Source organism: Ostrinia furnacalis, unplaced genomic scaffold, assembly GCF_004193835.3.
Source record: "Ostrinia furnacalis isolate ACB-3 unplaced genomic scaffold, ASM419383v2 OfSCF1318, whole genome shotgun sequence".
Lineage (NCBI taxonomy): Eukaryota > Metazoa > Arthropoda > Insecta > Lepidoptera > Crambidae > Ostrinia > Ostrinia furnacalis.
In genome coordinates, this window is record NW_021131557.1 from 259,742 (window position 1) to 287,449 (window position 27,708).

Here is a 27,708-nt window from a genome sequence, read left to right on the forward strand (position 1 = left end):
GCTGGGTCGAGTGGCAGCAACCTGCAAGGGTAACTAATGCCGATTCCAAAAACGTGTCGAGATTTGGACAAACGTTTTTGGAAGTCAGTAAAGAGTTTTGTAAATACAACTTCCAAAAGTTTTGCAGAAGTTTTTCGAACACTTCTGCTTTTGTTAGCGACGGTGGCGGCGCAGGAGCGGGCTCAGGTTCGATTCCCGCCGGGGGTCCTGTGACTGCTAGTCTATGCACGGGCGTCTTTTAGCCGCTAGTCTATGCCTACCTCCGTGCTGGCCATGGAGCCATCCATAGACGGCGCGGACTTAGGTTCAACTTCCGCGCTTCCGTCAGGCGTCCTGTGACTGCTAGTCTATGTCGGGGCGTCCTGTAACTATAGTTTATGCCTACCTCCGTGCTGGCCATAGAGTCGTTCATAGACGGCGCGGGCTCAGGTTCGACTCCCACCAGGCGTCCTGTGACTGCTAGTCTATGTCGGGGCGTCCTGTAACTATAGTTTATGCCTACCTCCGTGCTGGCCATAGAGTCGTCTATAGACGGCGCGGGCTCAGGTTCGACTCCCGGCGGGCGTCCTGTGACTGCTAGTCTATGCCGGGGCGTCCTGTAACTGTTAGTCTATGCCGAGGCTTCCTACAGCCGTTAGTCTATGCCGAGGCTTCCTACAGCCGTTAGTCTATGCCTACCTCCGTGCTGGCCATAGAGTCGTCTATAGACGGCGCGGGCTCAGGTTCGACTCCCGGCGGGCGTCCTGTGACTGCTAGTCTATGCCGGGGCGTCCTATAGCAACTGTCTATGTCGGGGCGTCCTATAGCAACTGTATATGCCTACCTCCGTGCTGGCCATAGAGTCGTCCATAGAGGGAGCGGTGGTGCGTGAGCAGCTACTCTTGTTGGCGCAGGCCGCGGCGGACGATGCAGGCGCGTACGGCCCTTGGCTCAGATTCGATTCCCGCTGAGGCGTTTTAGACGCGCTGTCTTGACTCGACCGATTTGACGACGGACTTGGCCTTGATTTTTCATCTGGAAATTAGGTGGGTTAGTTTTGTGGAGGGTTTGAATAGGGTGTGAAGTACAGTTTTATAATAATAATAAATATTTATTTGCAAAAAACTTGGTACATTTGTTATTACATATTGAGTAGTGTGAACATGCATGTTTTATCGATATGACGATATGCAAATATATTTTGATTGAAGCTGTTGTAGGATTTCTCATAAATGGCCCCGTCGACCGCTGAACTATTGTGGTGAACTTATTCCTAACACAAACATATTTAGCTTCTTTCAGAAGATTAGTTATTTGTGGACCACAAACTACTATTTTACAGGATATGTAATCATCCTTGTAAGTTTCATTTAACGTAAAATTACAAAAAGAATTTTATACAGCACGAAAAGATTGATTAGATTCTGGTGCTCATAAACACAAGTTATGTGACCAACATCTGACAATCAACTGAGATAGTTTGAGATGCAAAAAGGTGATTGCTGATACTTACCACATTTGGTACTCGCGGCTGACGTAGGCGTTTGTGGGTTGTTGAACCCTGGACTCTGTTCCAGTGAAAACCTGCCTGCCCTCTGTTCCGATAGCGACGAGTGAGGCTCTGGCGTTCCCGGCATCATACTGGCAATATAACAGTTTGTGTTATTGATAAATATGTGTACTTTGTACGCATGAAACGAAAGGACTTCTCAATTTACGGTGACTTTAATTTATCAAGTTTCTACTGTCTCCCGTAGGGTAAGATACGTTTTAGGACCTACATTTCAGAGTATAGACTTCAGATGTACATAAAACCTTACAATTTGAACTCCATTGATCCTAAATAAGTCCTTGACATATTCAGACTTCTCCTTAGGTCATGCGCACACTATCACAGATATTCATAAATAATAACCACTTAAATAAACTTTGCATAACTCTCTCACGCACTTTATAACAAGTAAAAGGAGTTGCAATGCTTTTACCGATTTTATAGCAACCTCAATAGAGGTTTATGGGGTTTTGTAAGCTCACCTCGCCGGCGATTTCTGGTTTGAACTGGACTGTGGCGTCTGTCCCCCGCTGTTTGACGGAGGCCCGTTGTCTTTCAACGACGTGTTCGGCTGCTTTTGTATCGTCAGCTCTTGACCTAGACCACAGACAAACACGTTAGCCTCTCGACCGACCATAGACACGACAGAGTGATAGAACGAATTAGCCATAGAGTATGAAGGTACGTATGTTAGCACATTTTCACCAACCACCACCAAAATGGAAAGTATAACATCAAAAACAAATAAAAATTCTAAAACACACATCAGGCTGACTAAATACAAATGCGTGTGCGCACATAAATATTAAAGATTAATAATTTACAGTAACATATTTATGTAAGCACATCATGACTTAAATTAATATTTAAATGAACGATACAGAAAGGTAGCAATTTATTGAAATCAAAATATTTTTAATGGCCACTTTTCAGTATTTATAAAATACAACATTGAAACTAAAGCAATTTTCCACTCGATTAGTGACGAACAGAAATAACTGTTATCTCTTGTTTACAATGTAATTGATTGTGCAATGTAACGACTATTTATGCAACCATTACGTAATGGGTCTATTTACATTTCCAACTATGTGTGACGACTTTCTCTATACGATCCCTTGCACGTCACACTGTAAGAACGAGAGATGCTTATGGCTATTATTTTTCATCCAATTATTTACATATTTTGTGAATTACTTACCTGTTAATATTATTTAATTAACTGCTTACTACACTCAAAATTAAACTACATCTATGCCTATGAATACTTTGTATGGTTAGTGCGCATTCATACAGACGTGGAGTTTCAAGAAAGTTTTTGTAACAATTCAAATAAAATAATGTTTTTGAAGACTTAACACCTCAGATGATATCTTTTTGAGGACCCCGTGTGTACATGAACACGCACTAAAGCTCGGAATATCTAAAAAGATCTCAAAAAACGATGTGGCGATGAGTATGTACCTTCCTGCCTACCTAGGGAATATAATATTCGAGTCAGTTTTAATTCTGAAATAACTTCGTTCCAGCGTCTTTTTACTTGACTACGCTAGAAGGATAGTTATATCTGTATGACGGTATTTAGCATGAGAGGGTTTTTCCAATAATTTGTAATCGCTCTGCGAAGCGATTTCAGAATCCAAACTGACACGAATCCTACTTAGAAGTTTTTTGAAATGAGTTGCGAATCGCGTATGGTCGCATAACATGAGAACCGTTATTTCTGCGTCTTGAGCGTTACCTTCGAACTGGTTGAGGTAGGATATCTGCTGAGGCGACGGGACGGGCATGAGGCTGGGCTCCTTGTGTCCCTTCTGCGCCGCGGCCAGGCATTGGAGTGTTCGCACAAACACGCCGTCGTCCAACTTCTCTAGTATCTCTACTCGCCCAACGTTTGGTCCAATGTTCCATCCAACATTAACATCCGAGAGATCACACGGGATTTCAAGCGTCAAGCGTTTTGCGGGGGAGGGGGAAAACAAAAAATACGCATTACAACTACAGAAAAAACAAAATTTAAAACAAAATAAAACGCTAAATAAATGACATCAACAGACGTTGGAATATCTGCCGTGGTTGGGAAAATGTCTAACACAAATCATGCTGGCTTACTTCTATGGCTTCTAAGTGACTAAGAAAATCATGCGTTTTATTTCACACTTACCTAATTAACCCATGAGCTAAAAGGACAGTAAAATAAAGGGTTTCCGGAAATAAATAAGCATCTTATTAATGTGTTTATANCGTTTATACAAGTAATCAAAAACTATTAAAGATGGATTTTGTTGGAACTTTGCAACATTTTCAAAATACGTGGGATCGCGCTCTTGCTCTACCGATGACCTTCCTTACTTATTTCGCGAAAATCTTATCGACAGTCCACTTAAAGTTGCGACGTGTACATCTAAATATGTGTATATTACACACACACAGATATTTCCTTGAAAATCCTACATCAATAAAGTTATAACTATTGAAAAAAAAAAGAATTTGGAGAGGCGCTATAGTTGTCCGACACTAAACTGTCCCAACTATGACATTGATTGTTCTGCAAAAAAAAAAACTATTCGCGCTATCAAGCGTCTCGACTGTCATTTTAGCTCACGCGTGCCGAGTTCATCCCATTGTAGTGAGGAAGACTGTGACCCACCTGGCGCGTCCTTGGGCGCGGGCTTGCAATGCGGCGGGTGCGTGAGCGCATGGTGCGGCGAACTGAGGCCTGACCCCGCTCGCGAGCCCTCCGCAGACATCGGCATTTGAACCGACCCGTGGCCAGGAGACTGCGTCGCTGGAGGGAGAAATTGATGCTGATTNTGTTTATACAAGGTCTTCGATCGCGATCAAACGTCGAGTCTTTCGTCATCGTAGTGCGCGCTCGCTAAAATAATATTTTGTATATCTGAAAGTGTTGTGAATGCTTATACTAAAACGTTTGTTTTTATTTGTATAGAGAACAATAGTGTCTAGACAAACCTAAAAAGGATTTAGGACGCTATTTGGATCAAATATGTAATTGCTCAATAATGAATAATAAATAAAAAAATTAAAAAAAAAGTAATCAAAGATGGAACTTTGCACCCTTTCCAAAATACGAGGTCGCGCTCTAGCCTTCTTACGCTAAAATCGATCTTGTCGACAGTCCGCCTAAAGTTGAGACACACACCTAACGTAATGAATAAATATTATGTATATTACGGGCACGTAGATATTTCCTTGCAATTTCGAAGCCAAGATAGCCGAATGGGGAAGGGGTCGGACTGGACAACTCGACTACCGAGGAACGCGGGTTCGAACCCCGTCACCGTTCAACTCTTGTGGTGAGGCCACTCGTAACACAATGATATTCCACGTAGCGTACCACGGGGCTAACGTAATTTGTGCAACACAAAAAGAGATCTACATCAATGAAGTTATTGACTGACTACTGAAAAAAATAAGGAATTTGAATACGCGCTATCAAGCGTCCCGACTGTCGTTTTAGCTCACGCGTGCCGAGTTCATCCCATTGTAGTGAGGAGGACTGTGACCCACCTGGCGCGTCCTTGGGCGCGGGCTTGCAGTGCGGCGGGTGCGTGAGCGCATGGTGCGGCGAACTGAGGCCTGACCCCGCTCGCGAGCCCTCCGCAGACATCGGCATTTGAACCGACCCGTGGCCAGGGGACTGCGTCGCTGGAGGGAGAAATTGATGCTGATTTCACCTGTTCAATATGTCCCTTCACCTGTTGTCCTAGGTAAGCGAAGGAACGCGACATGAAGCGACGCGGCGAAATGTTACCAATACTTTGTGACGTTGACACATGTCATGACACGTGACACTAACAACGACTACTTCATATTTTCGCAACACGTTGCGTTGTCGTTCACCTAAGAAAACGGGTCAGATACACTAGCTTCATCGAAGTAGTGTAGACGCGCTTTTCACTTCGTTTCGAGCAATCTCGCCCGACTTCCGAACGTTGTCAGTTTTGCGGCCGAATCATGACTCGAAGCGTTCCGAAGTTTAAGCACAAAGCGTCTGACTATACTACTCTGCTAGCTCGTCGAGACATCGTCCTTAGAATTTGAACCTTGTTATTACAAGTGAGAGTGCACATTGATTGGGCTCACACTGAAATGCCAGCTNTTGGCAGTTGCTATTTTAACGTCGGAGAGAATGGGTTCCTCGCGAGGTTGCACGAGTGTGTGGATATGCGCTTCGAACTTAATTTTAATCGAAGCGAGTAGTGTAGCTGAGGTATAAGGACTCCTCAAACTACAGGCACGCGAGACGTCACACTACAACGCGCGCTCCTCTTCAGTTTAGCTGTTCCATGGAGCATTATCTCCACTTATTATTTTTGAAAATAAAGAATTGGTTATTACACTTATGTTAGCAAACTTACCAATAGGCACAGAGGCGGACCGGTGTAGTGGTGACGCCCCGTAGGGCGGGGGCGGGAGGCAGCCGCCCCGTTCTGAACAGGGAGATTTCACTTGTGTACCTGCAATATTACGTCGTTAGGTGATCGATCGTTTTGGGAAAAAAGTGGCTGAATAAGGTGTGACTTTTTTTTTTTTTTTAGTTTTGTTCTACGTACCTCTGACGTGGTGATCAGAGCCTTTGGTATTATGTGTTTTCAATTTTTTTTACTATTTATTTTTATAGGAGATTTGTTTAAGGGAAAAGGGGGTAGGAATTTTACTATTTTGTGGCTATCTTATTTTAAACTTTATATGGATTTTTTTCTTTTAAGCCTAAGGTGTGACTGGAACCCACGATCTTTCGCTTGCTCGGCAATACTGCTACACAATTTATAAACACAGCTGTTAGGCTGCGTTTTACCGAGGCGAGGTAAAAAAAGCGATTCTATTGTGGTACTTTACAAACACATCACTCGCTACGCATTCTCGCACATCTCAGGTGGAAACGCAGCCTTACTGTGTTATTCTAATAGACAGATATACAGGGTGGAAACGATAAGTGATCTCATTCGATTATTTCTAAACTATACAAGATACCAAAAAACTGGTTAATAAAGTAATTAGTTTTGCGATATCTTGTGTAGTTTTTAATATTGTGTAACTTTACCAAATGTATGGAAGCTGGAAACATTGAATTTTCGGATAGTTCCAGTTTATTCTGTAACCTATTATTACCTAATAATAAAGAGCTTGTGAAGCACTTTCAGGATCAGTAACCAGTTTTTCAATATCTTGTATAGTTTAGAAATAATCGAGAGAGATCACTTATCGTTTCCACCCTGTATAGTATTTATTGTACAATAGCTGACCCGGCGAACTTCGTACCGCCTTAGCGTAGAGATTTTCTTAATATTTTTTTCCGTAAGAACCATCCTTGGACTTCCACAAACATTTAAAAAAAAGAATTATCGAAATCGGTTCAGCCGTTCACACGTGATGCCGTGACAACGCGAAACGGGTTTCATTTTTATATATATAGATAAAGCATAATATGTAAGAACGTGATCAAGAACCCATTCAAGCCTTTTACAGTCTTTTTGCCTTTTCATCCCAAATACAGCTAATCCGAACCATGTAAGTAAGTAGATGATAAGTATTATTATAAATCACGCGGAAGCATACTCACTTAATTCTGTATCCATAGATTTGGGGTCATCAAAAAACTGATGGTGTATTTTCTGCCAGTCGATGTCTGCGTTCGCGGGACTCTTGGGACTCCGTAGTCCCATTTTTTGGCCGACATTCACGCCTGGACCTAACCCACCGGGGTCACCTGGACCCATCTGTGGAACAAACAATGAAAACTTAAGTATGTTTATAGAAGGTAAAGGGATATTTTCATTATTTAATGTATGAATATTGTATAACGAAATCACAGGTCTTCTCAACCTATTGGCCAGCGTGGAGAGTATAGGCCTTCTTTGGCCTCTGGTGGATTAGACAGAGTCGTGCTTCTGTCGCACATAGTAAAACTGTCAGGCGCTGGGACAGAAAAGTTGTCGAGTAGCGACCACGGATCGTAAAATAAAATGTAAGCAGGCCTCTCACTCGGTGGATCGATGATCTAATAATCTAGTGGGTGCGGGTAGCGCAGGACTGGTTGTTGCGGAAATGCTTGAAGGAACACTTTGTCTAGAAGTGGACGTTCTTTTGTTGAAACAAACAAACGTGCTCCTGTAGTGCAATGACCTGATGATGACGATAATTAGCGGAGTTACCCCGAAAAACGTTCTCCAAAGTTTCATATGCTGCCATCCCTCTCACGCAAAGCGAGATGATAGCATGCGCGACGGCGATGGCATTACGCATCTCTTTTTATCACAGTGATACTGCAAGTGACATCTCGCTCGCTCGGTTCTTTGTTGGTCTATTCCGCTAGGTATATTAACTTTATGATGTAGACCAGTGTTTTTCAATCTTTTTCATGACACGACCCCTAGTATGAAAAACATTTTGACGACCCCCCGACCGTTCGCTTTTTTCATGAATTTATAATGTCACAAAGATGTTTATGTAGGGACCGAATACTTCAAGCCATGCAACATTTGCATAATAAGATTTCGGATGAACGTGTCTTTATAAGTTTTTTTTACTGATTTAGTTTTTANTGCCAGCTGCAATTTGAACGTCCATGTCACTATGTGCGCGGACCCCGAGATAATGGGTTCCTCATGAGATTGCACAAGTGTGTGGATATCCACTTCGAACTTAATTTAGTTCCTCGAAGATTTCAATCGAAGCGCCAAAGTGAGTAGTGTAGCTGAGGTGTAAGGACTCCTCAGACTACAGGCACACGTGACGTCAAACTACAACGCGCTGGACTATAAGCACACGTGACGTCATACTACAACGCGCGCTCCTCTTCAGTTTAGCTGTTCCATGGATATCTCCACTCTATTTTTGAAGATAAAGAAGTGATTAACTGTGATGTTAGTAAACTTACCAATAGGCACAGAGGCGGACCGGTGTAGAGGAGACGCCCCGTAGGGCGGGGGCGGGAGGCAGCCGCCCCGTTCTGAACAGGGAGATTTCACTTGTGTACCTGCAATATTACGTCATTAGGTGATCGATCGTATTGGGAAAAAAGTGGCTGCCTAAGGTGTGACTTTTTTTTTTTTTAAGTTTTGTTCTACGTACCTCTGACGTGGTGATCAGAGCCTTTGGTATTATGTGTTTTCAATGTTTTTTACTATTTATTTTTATAGGAGACTAGCGGCCGCCCGCGACTTCGTACGCGTGAATCCCGTTTTTCCCGCTAATTCCCGTTCCCGTGGGAATTTCGGAAATTCCTTTCTTAGTGCACCTCTACGGTACCTAAGCTACTAGTAGGGAATTTAGTGCAAGAACCCCTCCACTTTGGTATAGAAGGCTCATTTTTGCACCAGTTGTTCTTTGGGTGCTCCTGAGTAGATTTCCGTCGGTAGACATCGGGAGCCCCCCCTGTGGTAGCAGGGGGAGGGGGGGCAAGTTTCCTTCTGCCGCGCTTCACTTTAAGGCCCATATCTTCAAAACTATGGGTATTAGGGCAAGTGTGGTGTCATTTTCGGATAATTAAAGGATGGCGAATTCATTTCTAGAACAAACTTTTTGCCTTTTCATACAAAAAAATAGAAATATGGAGTAAAATTCACAAAAACCAAAAAGTATTTTTTTAAATAAACGTCGTTTACTTTTAAACCACTGGAGATAATCTAATAAAAAAAATATGTCCTGAAAGCTACATTTATCAGGATTATAAATATATACCATTGTATGGTACTTTTTTTGAAAAAAGTAGGTGAAAAAAAATTTTTCTTCAGGACACAGCGGGCGAATTTTAATGCGCGTCGGAAAAAAATATTTATTTTATCCATGAATTCATACTATTTGGTTCATAAGCAAGTAAAGATTATTATTTTAGAATTTATTTAGAGTTCCTGGCACATCATGCTACCATGATTTGTATTTTTTCTTCAATTAATTTTGAACTCTATGTGTAAGACATAAGGTTGAAAATAGTTTAATTACATTGTATTAATGAAAATATCATAAGAAGAAAGCACTAAATAAAGAACTTGAATTTGTCTAAACGTCTAATGATTATTATTATTATTTTAATTTACATTTTTATTTCTACATACTATTGTACCAGTGATAACGGAAAGGTAAGTGTGAGGAAAGTGAGGATTGATATTATCATAGTACGGGAGATTATTTTTAACACAAAGGCTACGGCTGTGACCATTATAGTTGTTTTTTCAGACAGCACCAGCTTCTGCACTACTTCTTGCACTTACATCTCACCATTTCCAGGCAAGCTTCGGCAGCTACGGGCAAATCGGTCCATGTAGGCTCCATGTTGCTATCGACTCTGGGCCACACCCAACCAGTCGGATAAAGGGAAGACTGAGTCGGTTGCTTGCAACTGATCCTATACGCGAACCCCTTGATATACTGCCAGTAGCCAATGCTGAAACAAAGCTGTCTGGGTTATTTTATGTAGGGTCACACCTAAGCGTAGTCCACAGCGACCCATTAGGATCTTTATTCTCCCTTTTTTATTCCCTTTCATCCAAAAAAATCCTATCCATTAGTTAAGTGAATTAAGCGTCTGAGTGAAAGCCACCTAATAGTCTTCTGATGCCGGATATGCTGACCCAAGCAGACCCATCCTTACAGTATTAAGTGTTTCATGGACTCCACATTGTATTCCACATGCTCGAGAGCTTCTGTTGTTAGGCCCATTTTGTGGGACATGTGATTCGTTCCATAATGCCCAGTTTGCGTACCTGTAATTGCTTGGGCATACCTTTGAAAAGTTTTCTTCATGACCCTGTATTTCCCTTTAGGAATGATTTGGAGAGGCTTATATCGTTGGAGCTTTCCCATTCATCCCTGTTATTCTTGGATATGGCCATGAGGTACCTAAGCTTTTAGATAAAGGTACTATCAGTTCTGACCCAATAGGTATCGTCTCTGACCCTTGTCTCGCTAGACTGTCGGCTCTCTCATTGCATTCGATCCGTGTATGTCCAGGTATCCCACATTAGGGACACTTTGTCATGCCTTCAGAGTTTGTTCATCTTTAAGATTGCATCTAGAATACCTAATTCTAGACTCAACCTTCACTGAGGCGATGGTTTTGTTTGAGTGCTGCCTGGCTGTGGCTAAGGATGTAAATATTGCGTTTCTTACACCCCTGTTTTAGTGCACACATAATTATAGCGTAGAATTCAGCTTGAAATACTGTAGCAAACCTCCTTAAACGTTCACTGTGTTTATTACTACATGCTTGACTATGAACGAGTGCTGTAAGTGCCCACCAACCTAGGCAGTTTTGTATCAGTATATCAAGGGCAGTAATTATGTCCTTATGATTATTTCAAATTATTTAAAATTTAGTTGGTTCAAGGGGTTCGCGTATAGAGTCAGTTGCAAGCAACCGACTCAGTCTTCCCTTTACCCGACTGGTTGGGGGTGGACCAGAATCGATAGCAACATGGAGCTACATGGACCAATTGCCCGCAGCTGCCGAAGCTTGCCTGGAAAGAAGTAGTGCAGAAGCTGGTGCTGTCTGAAAAACAACTATAATGGTCACAGCCGTAGCCTTTGTGTTAAAAATAATTTCCCGTTCGTTCGTTCGTTCGTTTCAGCCAAATGACGTCCACTGCTGGAATTTCCCGTACTATGATAATATCAATCTTCTCTTCAAGGTAAGTGTGAGGCACTTACCTTTCCGTTATCACTGGTACAATAGTATTGTAGAAATAAAAATGTTTATTAAAATAATAATAATCATTATACAAATTCAAGTTCTTTATTTAGTGCTTATGTTCTTTAGTTAGTTCTTTATTTATCTTATGATATTTTCAATAATAAAAAGTATTTAAACTATTTTCAACCTTATGTCTTACGCATAGAGTTCAAAATTAATTGAAGAAAAAATACAAATCATGGTAGCATGATGTGCCAGGAACTCTAAATAAATTCTAAAATAATAATCTTTACTTGCTTATGACCCAAATAGTATGAATTCATGGATAAAATAAATATTTTTTTCCGACGCGCATTAAAATTCGCCCGCTGTGTCCTGAAGAAAAATTTTTTTTCACCTACTTTTTTCAAAAAAAGTACCATACAATGGTATATATTTATAATCCTGATAAATGTAGCTTTCAGGACATTTTTTTTTTNAGTGAGTGACAAAATTAAGTAACTTTGACCCGTTATAATTCTTAAACGACTGGTTCAAATTGAATGAAATTTTAAATATACCGTGTCTTTACAATGCCTGCATAGCTAATGAAAATTCAGCCTTCTAGTTTTATCCACAACGAAGTTACAGGCGGTCGAAAATGGCCTGAATTGCTTCGAGAAAAGGATGGTACGGCCGTGCCGCTTTTTTGCTCGACTTGGTGGGGGCACTGCCGTGCCCCCAGATAGTCTTTATTGTACAATATACAAAGCATAATAATATTATGTAAGAATCAGAGGTGGAATTGTGTAAAGCAATCGTTATCATTTGACAATTTATAACGTACGATTATTCTGTCAAACGCTTTGTTTAACTGACTTTATCGTACGTTAAGAACTGTCAAATGATTACGATTGCTTTACACAATTCCACCTCTGATCGACAGCCCAATCCCGGCTGCCTTTTACAGTCTTTTTGCCTTTTCATTGAAAATACAGCTGATCCGAACCATGTAAGAAGATGATTTAAGTATCATTATAAAACACGGAAGCATACTCACTTAATTCTGTATCCATAGATTTGGGGTCATCAAAAAACTGATGGTGTATTTTCTGCCAGTCGATGTCTGCGTTCGCGGGACTCTTGGGACTCCGTAGTCCCATTTTTTGGCCGACATTCACGCCTGGACCTAACCCACCGGGGTCACCTGGACCCATCTGTGAAACAAACAATGAAAACTTAAGTAAGTTTATAGAGGACTAGCGGCCGCCCGCGACTTCGTACGCGTGGATCCCGTTTTACCCCCTTAGGGGCCCGTTCCCGTGGGAATTTCGGGAATTCCTTTCTTAGTGCACCTCTACGGTACCTAAGCTACGTCCCTTCCAAATTTCAAGTGCCTACGTTTAGCCGTTTAGGCTGTGCGTTGATCTGTCAGTCAGTCAGTCAGTTTCTCCTTTTATATATTTAGATAAAGGGATATTCATATTCAAAGTTTTTCGAGACCAGGCCTTCTCAACCTATTGGCCAGCGTGGAGAGTATAGGCCTTCTTTGGCCTCTGGTGGATTAGACAGAGTCGTGCTTCTGTCGCACATAGTAAAACTGTCAGGCGCTGGGACAGAAAAGTTGACAATTAGTGACCACGGACCGGAAAATATAATGTAAGCAGGCATCCCACTCGGTGGATCGATGATCTAATAATCTAGTGGGTGCTGGTAGCGCAGGACTGGTTGTTGCGGAAATGCTTGGAGGAACACTTGGTCTAGAAGTAGACGTTCTTTTGTTGAAACAAACAAACGTGCTCCTGTAGTGCAATGACCTGATTATGACGATGATTAGCGGCGTTATCCCGAAAAACGTTTCAGAAGTTTCATATGTTGCCATCCCTCTCACGCAAAGCTAGCATGTGCGACGGCGACGGTATTACGCATCTTTTTTTATCACACAGTGTTGCTGCTTTTGACATCTCGCTCGCTCGGTTCTTTGTTGATTATTCCGCTAGGTATATTAACTTTGATGTAGACCAGTGTTTTTCAACCTTTTTCATGACACGACCCCTAGTATGAAAAAAAATTTGGCGTCCCCCGACCGTTCGCTTTTTTCATGCATTTTATAATGTCACAAAGATGTTTGTAGGGATTGAATACTTCAATCCATGCAACATTTGCATAATAAGATTTCGGATAACGTGTCTTTATATTTTTTTTTTTACTGATGTAGTTTTTACGACCTCTCGCGACTATAGAGGCTTGGGGTCGCGACCCACAGGTTGAAAAACACTGGTGTAGACTTACATTCCTCCCGCGGCCATACTCGTCGCACATGGGCCCGTTGACGGGCATGCCGTGGTGCTCGGGCCCGCACTCGCCGGGCCCCCCAGGCCCCCCTAGTGACCTGGTGATGGCAGGTGTACTTACATTCCTCCCGCGGCCATACTCGTCGCACATGGGCCCGTTGACGGGCATGCCGTGGTGCTCGGGCCCGCACTCGCCGGGCCCCCCAGGCCCCCCTAGTGACCTGGTGATGGCAGGTGTACTCACATTCCTCCCGCGGCCATACTCGTCGCACATGGGCCCGTTGACGGGCATGCCGTGGTGCTCGGGCCCGCACTCGCCGGGCCCCCCAGGCCCCCCTAGTGACCTGGTGATGGCAGGTGTACTCACATTCCTCCCGCGGCCATACTCGTCGCACATGGGCCCGTTGACGGGCATGCCGTGGTGCTCGGGCCCGCACTCGCCGGGCCCCCCAGGCCCCCCTAGTGACCTGGTGATGGCAGGTGTACTCACATTCCTCCCGCGGCCATACTCGTCGCACATGGGCCCGTTGACGGGCATGCCGTGGTGCTCGGGCCCGCACTCGCCGGGCCCCCCAGGCCCCCCTAGTGACCTGGTGATGGCAGGTGTACTCACATTCCTCCCGCGGCCATACTCGTCGCACATGGGCCCGTTGACGGGCATGCCGTGGTGCTCGGGCCCGCACTCGCCGGGCCCCCCAGGCCCCCCTAGTGACCTGGTGATGGCAGGTGTACTCACATTCCTCCCGCGGCCATACTCGTCGCACATGGGCCCGTTGACGGGCATGCCGTGGTGCTCGGGCCCGCACTCGCCGTGCCCCACCATGCCCCCCATCATGCCTCCGTCCATCATTATACCTCCTGCAACAATTTTATTAGCCCTTAATTGTACGAGTTTGATCTGAGACCCACCATAGAAAGAAAAAAAATAAAGACCTCCAGGCGAATTGTACAATATCGGCGATAGAACTCTGCTCAACTAAAATAACTGTCTAAAAGTTGCTATTTTGTAGATTTGTGTAATAGCGACTGTACAAATCAGAGGGTCAAATACTGTATATTTATTGACGAGGAATTTTAGACACATTTTCTTTCTATATTAAACAGGGTTCGAGGATATATATCAAGGGATATATATCGGATATATATCCGATATATATCAAGCCGGTTTTCACGATATATATCAATTTTTAAAATTTGTTACTGTATTTGTACTTTTTGATATAAGATTTTTATTTTTTAGTTGATTTTGCCGTATTTGAAACAAGATTTTACGTTTTTGCTTTATTTGTCTGATTTTAAGTTTTAAAAACATTAAAAACATGTTTAAGTAACACATATGCAATAGTATTCATAAATAATACAATAAAATAATAGTATGGCTTTCATACAAAATTGATATATANTGTATATCGGATATATATCATAAATATCCGATATTTTGATATTTATAATAAATATCGGATATTTTCGAACCCTGATATTAAATAACATAGAGGAAAAAAGGTGTTTTAAAATGCCTACATTCATGTAAATGCACAAAAAACATGAATACATAAACTCACTTCATATGAACATTGGGTTAACTTTTTCCTACTTTTCATGAATACAATAACGTATACAATAAATGTTGAATAAAATAACATACCATTCATTGCATTTATATTAGGCCCCGGCATCATCCTGGGCCCCATGTGTGGTCCACCCATCATACACGGTTTAGGCCCGCCCATTCCGCCCATTGGGTTTGGCATCCGCTGCAAACACAAAACCACAATGAATCTATATCTATAAAAGCGAAAGGTCACTGATTGACTGACTCACTCATCACGAAATCTCAGAAACTACAAGTGCTAGGAGTCTCTAATTTTGCATGAACAATGAAAAAAAGGAACCCTCCTTTTAGAACATAAATGCTCAAAATCCACCCCAAAGGCTGGTTTTAGAATCGCGCTGACCGCTCGCTGATCGTCGGCGCTGACAAACCAAAATGTACATAATATAATTGAAGGGAACGTTTCTGAGTGACGCTGATCGCTCGGCGACGACGCTTCATACATTTTGGCTGTGAGCGCTGACGGTCAGCGTGCGTCAGCGTGATCAGGGCCGGATCTACCTATGGGCTGATTGGGCTGCAGCCCAGGGCCCCGGGGTCACAAGGGGCCCCCAGATCCCGCTAAAAAGTAGGCCATAATTGAAAAAAAAATGGTTGTCTGTAAAGTCGGTTTACGGACGATATTTTTACGTGACAACGTCATAAGAAGTTTCAGCCCAGGGCCCCACAAATTCACGATCCGGCCCTGAGCGTGATTCTAAAACCAGCCCAAGGGGATAAAACGGGATCCACGCGTACGAAATCGCGGGCGGCCGCTAGTACACCATATAAACAACAATTAATATGTATGACTGCATAAAAACAAAAGGTCACTCACCCCCATAGGACCCCCACACCCCCTCCCCATATGCATATCTGTACACATCCCCCCTTTCATGTCTGGTCCCCCGCACGGGCCTCTGATCCCCTTCATCCCACACGGACCCATCGGCCCCATAGGTCCGTTTGGCCCCATCCCACCCATCATGGGTCCGTTTGGACCCATCATCCCGTTGGGGCCCATAGAGCCGTGCCCGCCCATCATTCCGGGTGGCCCACCCATGCCTCCCATGGGGCCGTTTGGTCCCATAGGGCCGCCCATGGGTCCATTTGGGCCCATTGGTCCACCCATAGGGCCGTTGGGTCCCATGGGGCCGGACATAGTACAGCTGGGGCCTGAGTTCATGCTGTTTGGGCCGGACATGGAGACCATGGGGCCGTTTGAGCCCATAGGTCCGTTGGGCCCCATTGACATGGGCGGGAAGGGCATGTTCATGGGTGCTGACGTGGGTGGGTTAATGTCTTGCTGCTGCTGATCCCCGTTGTTGGGGTTCCCGTTGCCCCCGCTTTCTGGGAATAGCATTTGTTGCATTTTGCGGATCGTGGCTAATTGTTCTTCTCTGTGTGCGCGCTGCTGAGGTGTTAGGTTTTCGTCGGGGATTTTAACACCTGTGGAAAAGAAATAGGTATGAGATCGATCAATTTATGTGAGAAAATTATCAGAAGATTTCCTCGAGAAGCGGAGAAATTGCAGAAGAAAGCTATTTGTATTAAGTCTGTAGTTGCCTCTATTTGCTCCTGGTAAAATAGGGAGTCTTCCACTTCTTTTCAGCACCGGCCCATGTTGTCCCGAAGTGGTGGTAGGGCAAGCTATGTTATTATGTGATGTGTATAAGCGTCTTGGAAAGGGCCTAATTACTGAAAAAATATCTGATTCCTCCTGCAGTGGAAACTAAAAGTCCTGACGATGAAGCCTGTAGTTGACACGTCAAAAAACTGCCAGCAATAGTTTTTGATAATTCTTTATGGTATTTTACCTTTTTATTCATATTGAAGTTACTCTTTTACTGTCTCTCTGTCTTGAGCAATATACACTGTTTTGGCCCATAATTGGAGTATTTCCTTAAAAGCTTTTGCGTACAGTTACCAACAGGCCTATCCCCAATATAATAATTACAGTCTACTCGATCATTTTAACAAGGTCTAATTTATTTACCTTTAGGTCCGGACTGGCATGGCGCGTCTGTGGAGGAGGCGTCAGCACCGGAGGAGGGCACGGTGTCACTCTGGCCTGCCTCCGAGCACGCGGGCATCTGTCCGGGGCCGTTTGACATGCCGTTCGACATCACTGAGGGGTTTTTCTAGAAAGAGGACGTTAGAAATGTTATTAGATTGTCGTTTTTGTTCTTAGGTCGTTTAAATCAATGCAGTATGTACTTCTTTATGCAACAGAAACGGAGCCTGATTAGTTAGTACACATAGAGTACACATCAACAGTAAAATTTTAAATAAGAAAAAACTGTTATTCCGCGGTTAATAAAGGCGATCTGAAAGTTATGTACGCCTGGACTTGCTGTTATTTTGAAGTACTTGCTGTTATTGTAAGGATAGTGGTAGGTTTAGAAATAAATAATGAATCAGATAATAAACTTACGGTGTCCCAGGGCATTTCACCATCAGCACCGAGGCCGTCCATGACACCACAGGACGGGGTGCCCCCTGGAAACCCATCCATGGGGGCCATGGGTCCCATTTGGCCCATCTGCCCGGGCCCGCCCTTCATCATCATCATCTGGTTGCCGGGCGCGCCCATGCGACTGGGGCCCATCATGTGGCCCATGCCGTGGGGCATGGGGCCCATCCCGCCCATGGGCCCGGCCATCATGTGGCCCATCTGGTTGGGCCCGCTCATCATATTGGGCCCCCCACGCATGCCACCCCTGGTTTTCGCCATAGCGAGGTTGTTTAACCACTGTGCGGGGTTCTGTTTGTTGAATTGGCCCATTTTTAGGGGGTGTTTCTGGAAGAAATACATTTTTAAAATTTATAACGAGTTGCTATAATTAAAGAGAGTCTTAATTACTGTTCAGAAGAAGTGTTTCATTGAAGTTCTAAAACAAAATTGCTACTAACACTAAATGGATTACGGTCCGAAACAAACTCATTTTAATTTAAACTAATGATTGGTGATAGATAAGACTTCTCCACACTAGCGTCTCCGAACAGCGTCGTTTCGCCAGCTTCGGCGTGGCGCACCAACGCTCTTTAGGCTGCGTTTCCACAGAAGCTGAGAGCTGCGCGGAGCTGAGCATAGACTTATAAAAATTGACCAATCACACTGCTCGGCTCCACTTCAGCCAGCTACACAACTCAGCCCTGCGCCGCTCATCTCTGGGCAGCTTTAGTGGAAACACCTACCTATTTACACGGCTCTGCTCCGCTCAACTCCGCGCAGCTCCACTTCTGTGGAAACGCAGCCTTACACTGAAAAACGTGACGTCGACACTGCGCGGGCGCTGCCAAGATGACAGCGCTCAAGACGCTAGTGTGGGAGATCCCTAAACCAAATTCCAACTCTACTATCTACCCATCTAAATCTAATCTATGTATAAAAGGAGAAACTGACTGACTGACATATCAACGCACAGCCTAAACGGCTAAACGTAGGCACTTGAAATTTGGAAGGGACGTAGCTTAGGTACCGTAGAGGTGCACTAAGAAAGGAATTCCCGAAATTCCCACGGGAACGGGAATTAGCTGGAAAATCCTTTTGTATGAAAAATCTAAACCGCTTAAGTTAGACGCTTGAAATTTGGCATGCAGGTACCTTAGTAAACTTAAAGCTTAGTTACAACAGGATATTGCAAAATTCCCACGGGAAGGGGAGTTAGCGGGAAACAACATTTGTATGAAAAAATCTAAACCGCGTAAGATAGATGAAGGGGGTAAAATGGGATCCACGCGTACGAAGTCGCGGGCGGCCGCTAGTAAGGTACAAAATGCTCACCTCCAAATACTTCTTAGTCCCCGGCTGCGCACAGTGGTACGCTATGATGGAGTGGTGCTGCCCGGACAGCACGGCCTCGGCGCCTTTGTTGGCCAGTAGCGTTGAGAACACGAAGATTTGGCTCTGCTGCTGGAGGATATGACGGTTTTAGTAAGTATTCTACAAGTTTTGAAGTATCGGAGTTTCTTTTGGAAATATTTTACTTTACGAGTTTCTTTTGGAAATATTTTACTTTACTACAAGAACTAGTTCTTCTATTAGTAGGTAATGAACGAATATTCGCCTTACGCCTATTTGATGGTAGCGAAGCGGCCAAAATATTTAAGTGTAGAATTAAGGCTAAAAGTGTATTAAAAACTTGGCTCTATATGAGATCTGAAAACTTTTTACAGTGAAAACCATGAGGTCTCGTTTTGGCAATATTTTACATGACAACATTTATGGTGGGATATAAGTTTTTATATTAAGTTTTAAGTCTATCTGTCTCATAAGAAATATCTCACATACAGTTCAAGGCTGTTAATAGAGCATGTAGTTGCTAACACGATAGAAGATGTGTTAATGTTACCTCCATACTGCCGGCCTGTTTGCTGATGACATTGGACGGCAAAGTTTGCGCCTCACTTGCCGACATGGGGCCCATAGACACGCCGGGGCCCATGGGTCCCCCGCCGCCACCCATCCTACACGACCCCATATTCTCTGGGCCCATGTTTGGGTTGCGGCAGTTTTGGTTGCCATCCTGCAAGAGATGCCATGGTTATTCCTATAATTGGTCCTTCGAGCCGGATCTTCGATCATTATACATTCACGCTTTCGAGAAATTGCAGCTATTTGAGGTAAACGTTTGGAAAATTGCATTTCACTTTCATGGTTAATAGTCGGTATTTATTTTGCATAATATACTAAATGTAACTAGAAATACGTATTCAAGAAAGAGATGAAACAAGTTTTATAAACAAACAAAAATCTCGGTTTGATGAAGGGATGATTATGTAACTATTTGTAGTATTTCCATTTATGACATATACTCGTATGTATTTGAATTTAAAGAGCTTACCTGGAGGTTACTTGAAGAGCCTCTTAGGCCAGTTTGTGGGTCCAATATGTCGTTTGAGTCTGAGGAAAGCCTTTCTGACTTGAGTGAGCCTGGTCCTCCCAGATCACACTGTGGGGATTTTGTGGGGTCACCTGGGTAAACAAAAATGCATATAAACAATCTTTCATGAACCAGATATGAATGTAGTGGTGACGGCAAGTTTAATGAAACTCTGTAGCATCTTATGTAGTTTTTTGTCCTGCGCTGCTCGCATCCAACCTTCACAAGATCGTTGGTTCAACAAGTGGAATTGTCTGCCTACATATAAACCACTCGAAAACTTTTCCGCCACAATCGCAATCCGTTCTAAAGAGTTCTAAAGAGACATGAGGCCCAACCAAACGATTTTAACCAGAAACAGATGGAGCCGCGTGCTAGGGAAAGCTGAGCCTTCATTGGTTGAGTTTTTATGGCGGTCAAGCTGTAGATCCTGGCTACACAGGAGTTGCAGCGGTGGGAACTAGAGGTGGGAATAGTCCCGGCAAGGAAAGCCGAACTTGCGTAATGGGAATTGAAGAGGGCAACGAAGAAGAATTCTATGAGCTATGTGTTTGTAATAGGTGTAATTTTACCACAAAATGTAGGCCGACATACAGTCTACTGTAAGTTTTTTTTTTATCTCTGAAATTGCCGGAGTTCGGTTTCAAACAAAACAATTTCTTGAATATTAAATCAGTATTTTTTATAGCAAGTGGTGATAGTTTCTCGCTAATGTCTACGAGAAAACTTGTAGTCTCCATACTTATAGACGTTTATTTATGTACAAGGTTTTAAATTTACAAATGAAGTTAACATTTTACAGTAGTTTTTTTTAGGCATATTATTGTATTTTTTTCCTTTTATTGTGTTTTTTTTACTAGTAGTTAGTAGTCAACATACCGTCGCTATCCATGAGGCCGTCAATTTCAGTCTTGATGCCATCGACGCCCATATCGGCGGCGGAGTCCTCGCCGCCGGGCTGGCTGTGGGGCTCCATCTTTACCCTGTGCGCGGGCTCGTCGGGCTCCTTCTTCAGCGCAGCCGGCGTCGGCAGCGACGCTGAAGGCGGCCGCGATCCATGACCTGGGGACATGGCGACGATGTTATGTGGGATGGAATCGTGTTGTTGAATGATGGCTATCGCTTTTATACTTAGCAGTTGGCAGCAGTGCAGCACTGGTGAGTGAACAAATCTTACCACTTCAGCGCTTATCAGTTGGCGCCACTGCCTTAGCCACTAGCAAGTGACAGGGCCTTACTCTACAGTGGCACCAATTGGTGAGAACGAACGACAGCCCTCATTGATTAATCAACGATTAAAAGAACATTTGTCGTCACTGTCCACGGCGGCGTAGCGTACACGTATTTGTACGCCTGCATACAATAGCTTCGTCGACAGAATTACATTGTTTTATATGTAAGCTGCAAGCAGACGTACAAATGCGCGTACGCGTCTAGAATGCTACACCGCGTGTACAGTGACGCTTTATTCTAGCCCTGAAAATACAATTCGTTTTCACATGAAAAGTGACGTCATAGCTTGTCTTTGCCATACAAAATACGATGTTTTGACAGCTGATTTAAGGGATGTCAATTGATTGGTGGTGTCAACTGTTACGAGTCTAAGAACTAATGAAATAGTCTGTAATTCACTGTATGTTTGCTTACACAAAGCTATACGTTTCAATTATTTATGCCGTACAGTCAGACAATGTATTAGTTCTAAAGTATACGATAAGTCAGAGAATTCTCGATAAAAAAATCGACGTCATAAATCGATTAAGTACCCGATGCAAAATCAGATATCGGTCAGAGGGGTCACATTTACGTAGTCGGCCGGCAATTTAATTGCACTACTCATTAAACGTTACATAATTCTATGTTATTCCACTCTAATGCAGCTTTTCAACGGGTATAGGCTGTTGCAATCGCTATTAGGGACACATTCTTTAGTTTAGATATTAAAACGTTAAAATTTTTGCTATGTATGTCAGAGGTGTGTTACTGAATACGGATATCTGATATTTTATTTCTTACGTCTCTCTTCATCAACCTAGATTGTAGTATGTAAGAAAGAGAGACAGTATAAGAAACAGTATATTTTATAAAGCTTTCAATGTGGATGTTAACTTATATTTTTTACAGTCTCTAATTTATCTCTAACTAGCAGCTCTTGACCGCGGCTTTGCATGCATCGTTATTTTAATATTTCATATTAAAATTATTTCGGGTTATTATACAAACTTTAGCTTTTGAAAATATTATTTCGTACAAAATAAACCAACAATCCAATTTCATTTTTCTGTAAGTCATTTTGGTTGTATGTTCTTAGATTATCAGCCAGGCTAACGATTGTATAATTATTATAGAATACAATTTCAAGCATTGTCCGATACTCCAATCATAGGTCATACCGATAAATTGCGTGTCTGGAAGTTAAGTAATTGACATTTTTATCATTAAGCACGCATGAATAAACAATAAAACGTAGAATTTTACTTTAGAGGTTCGAATCTCGCCTAGTGAAAATGATAACATCAAAAATTAAATAGGGTAACTTCCAGTTGGACAAAACTACTGAAGTTTAACCCTAACGCCCGTTTACTGTCAATCCCTATCCAAATCCGTCTAGCAACTGTCAAATTTCAATTTGTTTTTGATCAAATATCCACAATTTTCGATGCTATTACACCTTCATAATGTTTAAATAGATATAAAAACAATATGAAAACGTGAAACATCGAAACCGAGGACATTTTGACCAATACATATTTGAGGGACGGATTTGGGTTGGGATTGATTATAGAAAACCGGCATAATTCAACCGTTTATATCTCAGATACATTTGAATCGAATCTCAAAATTGAGATCGACGTATGATTCTAATAAGGTCCTCACACACGACGTTTCGAAGTGCGAATGATACGAGTACGAATACACTGGACTAGAAAGAAACCGGTTCCCGCCTCAAGCGATGTCGCATCAATTTTATAAATAGCAGAAGGAAACTGTATTAAAAACTACTGACCTGCCCTGGCTTCGGCAGGTTGGGCACAATTATTTTTTTAATTAAAACTTTTAAATTGGAAAAATCATCAATCAAACGTAATCATATAAACAGGTCCTTCAAGTGTTACATAGTGGTATAGGAAAAAAAAGCAACGATTTAGTAATATTTTGATGGGCTATATTGAATCTAAAATATTTTTAAAGCGAAGGCCCGATAGACTACGATTTTTTGCATTAAAATTTAAGATTTTTGCATGCGTCTGCGCCTATTTGAATATAAAATTTAGAATTGCAAAAATACAGTGATTTATCTACACTGTCTCACGAATTTTATACAGTGTGTCCGGGCTTGTAGTGATCAAACTTTAAGGGCGTAATCTATGGACAATTTTATCGATGAAAATACTTCAAATTTGGGGCTTGACCCATTTCTCGTAAAATTACGAGGATTTAAGTTTTTTTTAGTTTTCACCTCTTCCTTCAAAAACAAGTGAAAGCGTGGGTAGCTTAAGAGCGTTGTAGCAAANAAGGTCCTTCAAGTGTTACATGGTGGAATAGGAAAAAAAGCAACGATTTAGTAATATTTTGATGGGCTATATTAAATCTAAAATGCTTTTAAAGCGGAGGCCCGATAGACTACGATTTTTTGCATTTAAATTTTAGATTTTTGCATGCGTCTGCGCCTATTTGAATATAAAATTCAGAATTGCAAAAATACAGTGATTTATCTACATTGTCTCGCGAATTTTATATTTTGTAGTCCGAAACAAACCCGAGAGGTTCTGCAAGTTATTTGTATTTTATAATTTATTGTATTAAAAATATGTTTTCCTCAACATGCCAGTGTAATGACCCTGAATTTGAATATATGAGACAGCGGTGATCGAGTAAACGTCGGCCATCCGTAATACAGGGTGATTGGGATACTCGACCTATTCCTTAAAAGGGATTATTCTAGAGGTCAGTAACAAATTATGTCCAGTGAACCAGGGGTCGAAACTGGATGGTTATCGAGCTGTGATGGTTCTTCAATTTTTTAGAAAATTTTAAATGTATAAACTACTCCACCCCGAACATTGAATTGATACTTTTCTGAAAGCTCAAAATATTGTGACCATTTTGACAAAAAAGTGCTTGGCATAATCTCAAAAATAAAAGGTCTAAACTGAGTCTAAAGTAAAAATATTTTTATTTTCTGTAAGTTAAGAACTTTAAAAAAAAATTCACTGGACATAATTTATTGCTAATAAATATTACCCTGTTCAAGGAATAGGTCGAGTATCCCTGTCACCCTGTATATTCGGTACATATAATTTATGCACATAAACAACCATTAAGAAAGTGTTGAAAATGATAAAAGGCCAATTATCCCATAAAACACTCATATACCGCAAAACTTAACATCATACATCTTAACAGAATGATGCCGAATAGAGCATTGCAAACAAATAAAGGATAATTTTATTTGCTATTCCCTACCTGGGAAATTTATTCATAGCAAAGGATTATTATAAAAAAAGCTGAGGATCATAGAAAAGACGCAGACGTATTTTCAGTGATTTTAATGTCAGTCCTTACTTACGGTATCTTAGAGCTGATAAATACTAGAACACTTCTATTGGAGCTGTTATCCTTGCTTTAGCAAATGTGACAAGTCCGTTGCCCTTAGCATGTTAACTTTATACAACGCCAACTTCTCCTATATTAATGATTTCACAATGGTTGATTATAAGGGTGAAGCATCGGCGCCCATAACTTTATTAACGTTAATTAATCCTAATTAAGGACTTTGGCAGTGAATTTATTCTTATTACGGCCAGACCGTCGATCATTATTTCGAATTTACGATAATGCTCTCAAAAAACTTACGCATACAGATTTATTAATGGGATTTTTCAGGCTTCATAGCCTCGTCAAGTCGACCGGATCAGCGGTGTTTGCCTCTCTCTCACTCCTGTAGTAACGGGCTTTTTTAGCTGAGACCAATATGTTGTCGTTACGCAATAACGCTTCTTAGTTATCGCTTCGACACGAAGCTTCAGGTCAGGAGTAAGGGAGACGAAGTAAGGGCTGCCTATCCGGTCTTTTTCTCATTCATGTATCGATCTCAATATGTAGCCTCTGAGAAGAAGTTTCTAATGGTGCAATGGTGCCTGCTACAACCGGATAAGGCAGTACAGAAGATACTTCAGCCAAAATATAGGACACAGCTCGTGACAAGTGTGTACGTCGAATACAGGTTCAGAACATAGCGCAAACAACCAAAAGCGAACCCACACCTAGTCAGACAATGGAAAACCATGGATGTACTATCGGCCACATTTCCTGGTCATGTCGTCTCGTTCTATCGCAAAGAATCACCATTTGATGGGAGCGGTAGAAAAAACAGAAATGGGTAGCTAGAATTGTGATGCACAGATAATGAAGCAGTGTCTTTTGCTTGTAAGTCAAACATCAGACCTAAAGTTACATCGCAGTGACCAACCGGGTTGATAACCCTAAGTCCGCCATGATCCCCGCTCAACTTTTTCAACAAAATGTTTTATTGAAACCAACTTTAATGAAGAGCTGATTGGTCGCATGCGAAAACGTAATTGTTATTAGTTATTATTAAAATGATGCATGTACACTTGATTTAAGAATTATGCCAATAGTCTCTAAAGATTATTGGCAATAACAATAAATGAGTTGAATTGATTACATGCATCGCTGGTACCAATGCAAAACTTTCACCATCACTGTTATTTCTATTGAGAAATCGATTAAAGAATCTTGTTTACTATTTCAGGGATCTATTGCCAGTGGAGTATTATTTATTTACGAGTATTTTACTGCTCTAGATTCCAAAACAATTAACAAACAACTGTCTTAGGCCTAGGCAATATATGATTTACAATAGGGGGGGTTGGCAAGAATCCCCCACCCATTTTTGTTGTGTGATTTGTGTTTTATGGCTGTAGGAGACCCCGTTTGTTGCTTGGGGGGTCATCTACTGGGGGATAGCTTGATTATTAGGGGAGACTTATGCCCGTTTTCACCATCAATCCCTAATTTTTATGTGACCCCTATTGTAACAAATAACAGGAATTTTGTTTGCATAGGGGTCACTTAAAAATTAGGGATTGATGGTGAAAACTTTAGTTTATTAGGGGAGGTTGAATTCTAAAACATCTGAAGAACAGTTTCAAACCTGTGGAGTGTGGGTGGATGGTGTAAATATTTTAATTTCACCAATCACACACCAGACGACGACATAACTACGGAATCAAAAACAACTAAAAAGTATCTTTTGCATACTGCAATAACTTCAATAAAATAATGTAAGTATTAAATTACTGTCTGGATGCATATTCATACGAATATTATAACAAAGATATTTGTGTTGTAAAAGTACAGACAGCACATCAAAATAAAGTCTGGCGCATCTTGTGTAGTGGTATTAGATGCCATTTCAGCAAAAAAGTTGTCTGATGTGCTGTCAACTGAACCTAGATTGTAAATAGTTTGAACGTGGACAAATGCTACAGGCAACAGCCAATGGCGATGTCCCGCGTTCCCCACTCATATGGCTCATGGCGGAAACAGTCAAGTTTTTAGTGGGTAGGCCCTACCCTTCTGGTAGGACAGGGGTTCCCTAACTTATTTGAGACGCGCCCCCTTCCGACCATAAAAAAAAATTCGCGCCCCCATCCTCCAGTCCAGATGGTGGTCAGAAGATGGTCAGAGGTCAGAGCAGTCTAGAATGTATTCTCTCAGCGATCGCAGGTTTTTTAATATTAAAATACACATATAGCCCGCGCTCCCCTATAAAGGTCCCATCGTGGGCGCGCCCCCCACTTTGTGAACCCCTGTGGTAGGGAGAGCCCCACATAACCCACTAGCTGCCCCCGCGGTTAGTCGGTATATAAATTCATGCATTTCCCTGACGATAAAAAAAGACTTGTAACTACACTCAACATCAAATAAACCGCACCTTCCGCAAAGCGAACTTTAAAGATTTTCTTCTGACACAATTATGGTACCCCAACAATATTGGTGTTATTTGAAAGCCCAATAAATATCCTTAAAGAAAAATACATTTCATTTCTAAATAAATGATTAACATATACCATAAATGTGACTTGAAAATAGACCTCACTTTGGGCTCATCTCTGGGATCAATTAGACCAATTAAAACCAAACAAATAAAGATCTCACGTGTCCTCTTTAACAGATAGATAGCGATTAATCCCAACTTAACAGTTTTATAGTCATAAAAAATGGTTATAGCGTAACTACCTATTTTTTGAAGAAGTGACTCTGGCTCCTTGTAAAGACACATTTTTGGGGTAAAAACCTTTCCTTTAATGAAATTAAGTTTAGAACTAGGCTTTCAAATGGTACCAATGTTGGTGGGAAGTAGGGATGCATACGTTTGAAAGTGCTTGTCGCGGGAGGTGCGATTTATTTGATGCCGAGTGTATTTCTTACCAGGCTCAGCCGGATCGCTGGGCTCGTCTTTGAGGCGGGCGCCTCCTCCCTTCTCCTTCTCCTTTATCATACCCCTGCGTGCCTTCGCCAACTTGACTGCACATACAAAAATACATAATATTAATTATACGTAATAACTTAATAAGTGAGAGAGACAGATATAGTTCGCGCCAAACTGGCAACCAATCCGCCCAGACGCATCACGGGTGTAGTAATATTTCGAGTTCGACGGCTTAGAGTGAAAACAAAACTTTTTAAGTTTAAAAATGTAATTTAACCCGCTTTTTATCCTGAACTTTTATATTGTGTAAGAT

The 27,708-nt window shown here is 42.0% G+C and overlaps 1 protein-coding gene across 8 annotated transcripts in view; it reads right to left on the minus strand.

The window, feature by feature from the left end:
- LOC114352311 (collagen alpha-1(I) chain) overlaps nucleotides 1-27,708 on the minus strand; it is a 39,428-nt gene that overhangs the window by 8,191 nt on the left and 3,529 nt on the right. For 4 of the 8 annotated variants that reach the window (XM_028303859.1, XM_028303858.1, XM_028303860.1 and 1 more), the window contains exons 2-18: nucleotides 27,395-27,490; nucleotides 20,816-20,998; nucleotides 19,898-20,028; nucleotides 19,406-19,579; nucleotides 18,838-18,966; nucleotides 17,485-17,850; nucleotides 17,047-17,191; nucleotides 15,889-16,499; nucleotides 15,105-15,213; nucleotides 14,196-14,320; nucleotides 12,226-12,382; nucleotides 8,436-8,534; nucleotides 5,063-5,200; nucleotides 3,273-3,410; nucleotides 2,014-2,128; nucleotides 1,493-1,620; nucleotides 824-1,014 (exon numbers count right to left, since the gene is read on the minus strand). In XM_028303859.1, coding sequence (XP_028159660.1) covers nucleotides 824-1,014; nucleotides 1,493-1,620; nucleotides 2,014-2,128; nucleotides 3,273-3,410; nucleotides 5,063-5,200; nucleotides 8,436-8,534; nucleotides 12,226-12,382; nucleotides 14,196-14,320; nucleotides 15,105-15,213; nucleotides 15,889-16,499; nucleotides 17,047-17,191; nucleotides 17,485-17,850; nucleotides 18,838-18,966; nucleotides 19,406-19,579; nucleotides 19,898-20,028; nucleotides 20,816-20,998; nucleotides 27,395-27,464 — 3,009 coding nt within the window. In that variant the 5' untranslated portion in view covers nucleotides 27,465-27,490. The remainder of the gene's footprint in view (nucleotides 1-823; nucleotides 1,015-1,492; nucleotides 1,621-2,013; nucleotides 2,129-3,272; nucleotides 3,411-5,062; nucleotides 5,201-8,435; nucleotides 8,535-12,225; nucleotides 12,383-14,195; nucleotides 14,321-15,104; nucleotides 15,214-15,888; nucleotides 16,500-17,046; nucleotides 17,192-17,484; nucleotides 17,851-18,837; nucleotides 18,967-19,405; nucleotides 19,580-19,897; nucleotides 20,029-20,815; nucleotides 20,999-27,394; nucleotides 27,491-27,708) is intronic. The other 4 variants (XM_028303864.1, XM_028303863.1, XM_028303862.1 and 1 more) reach the window with 4 other exon arrangements.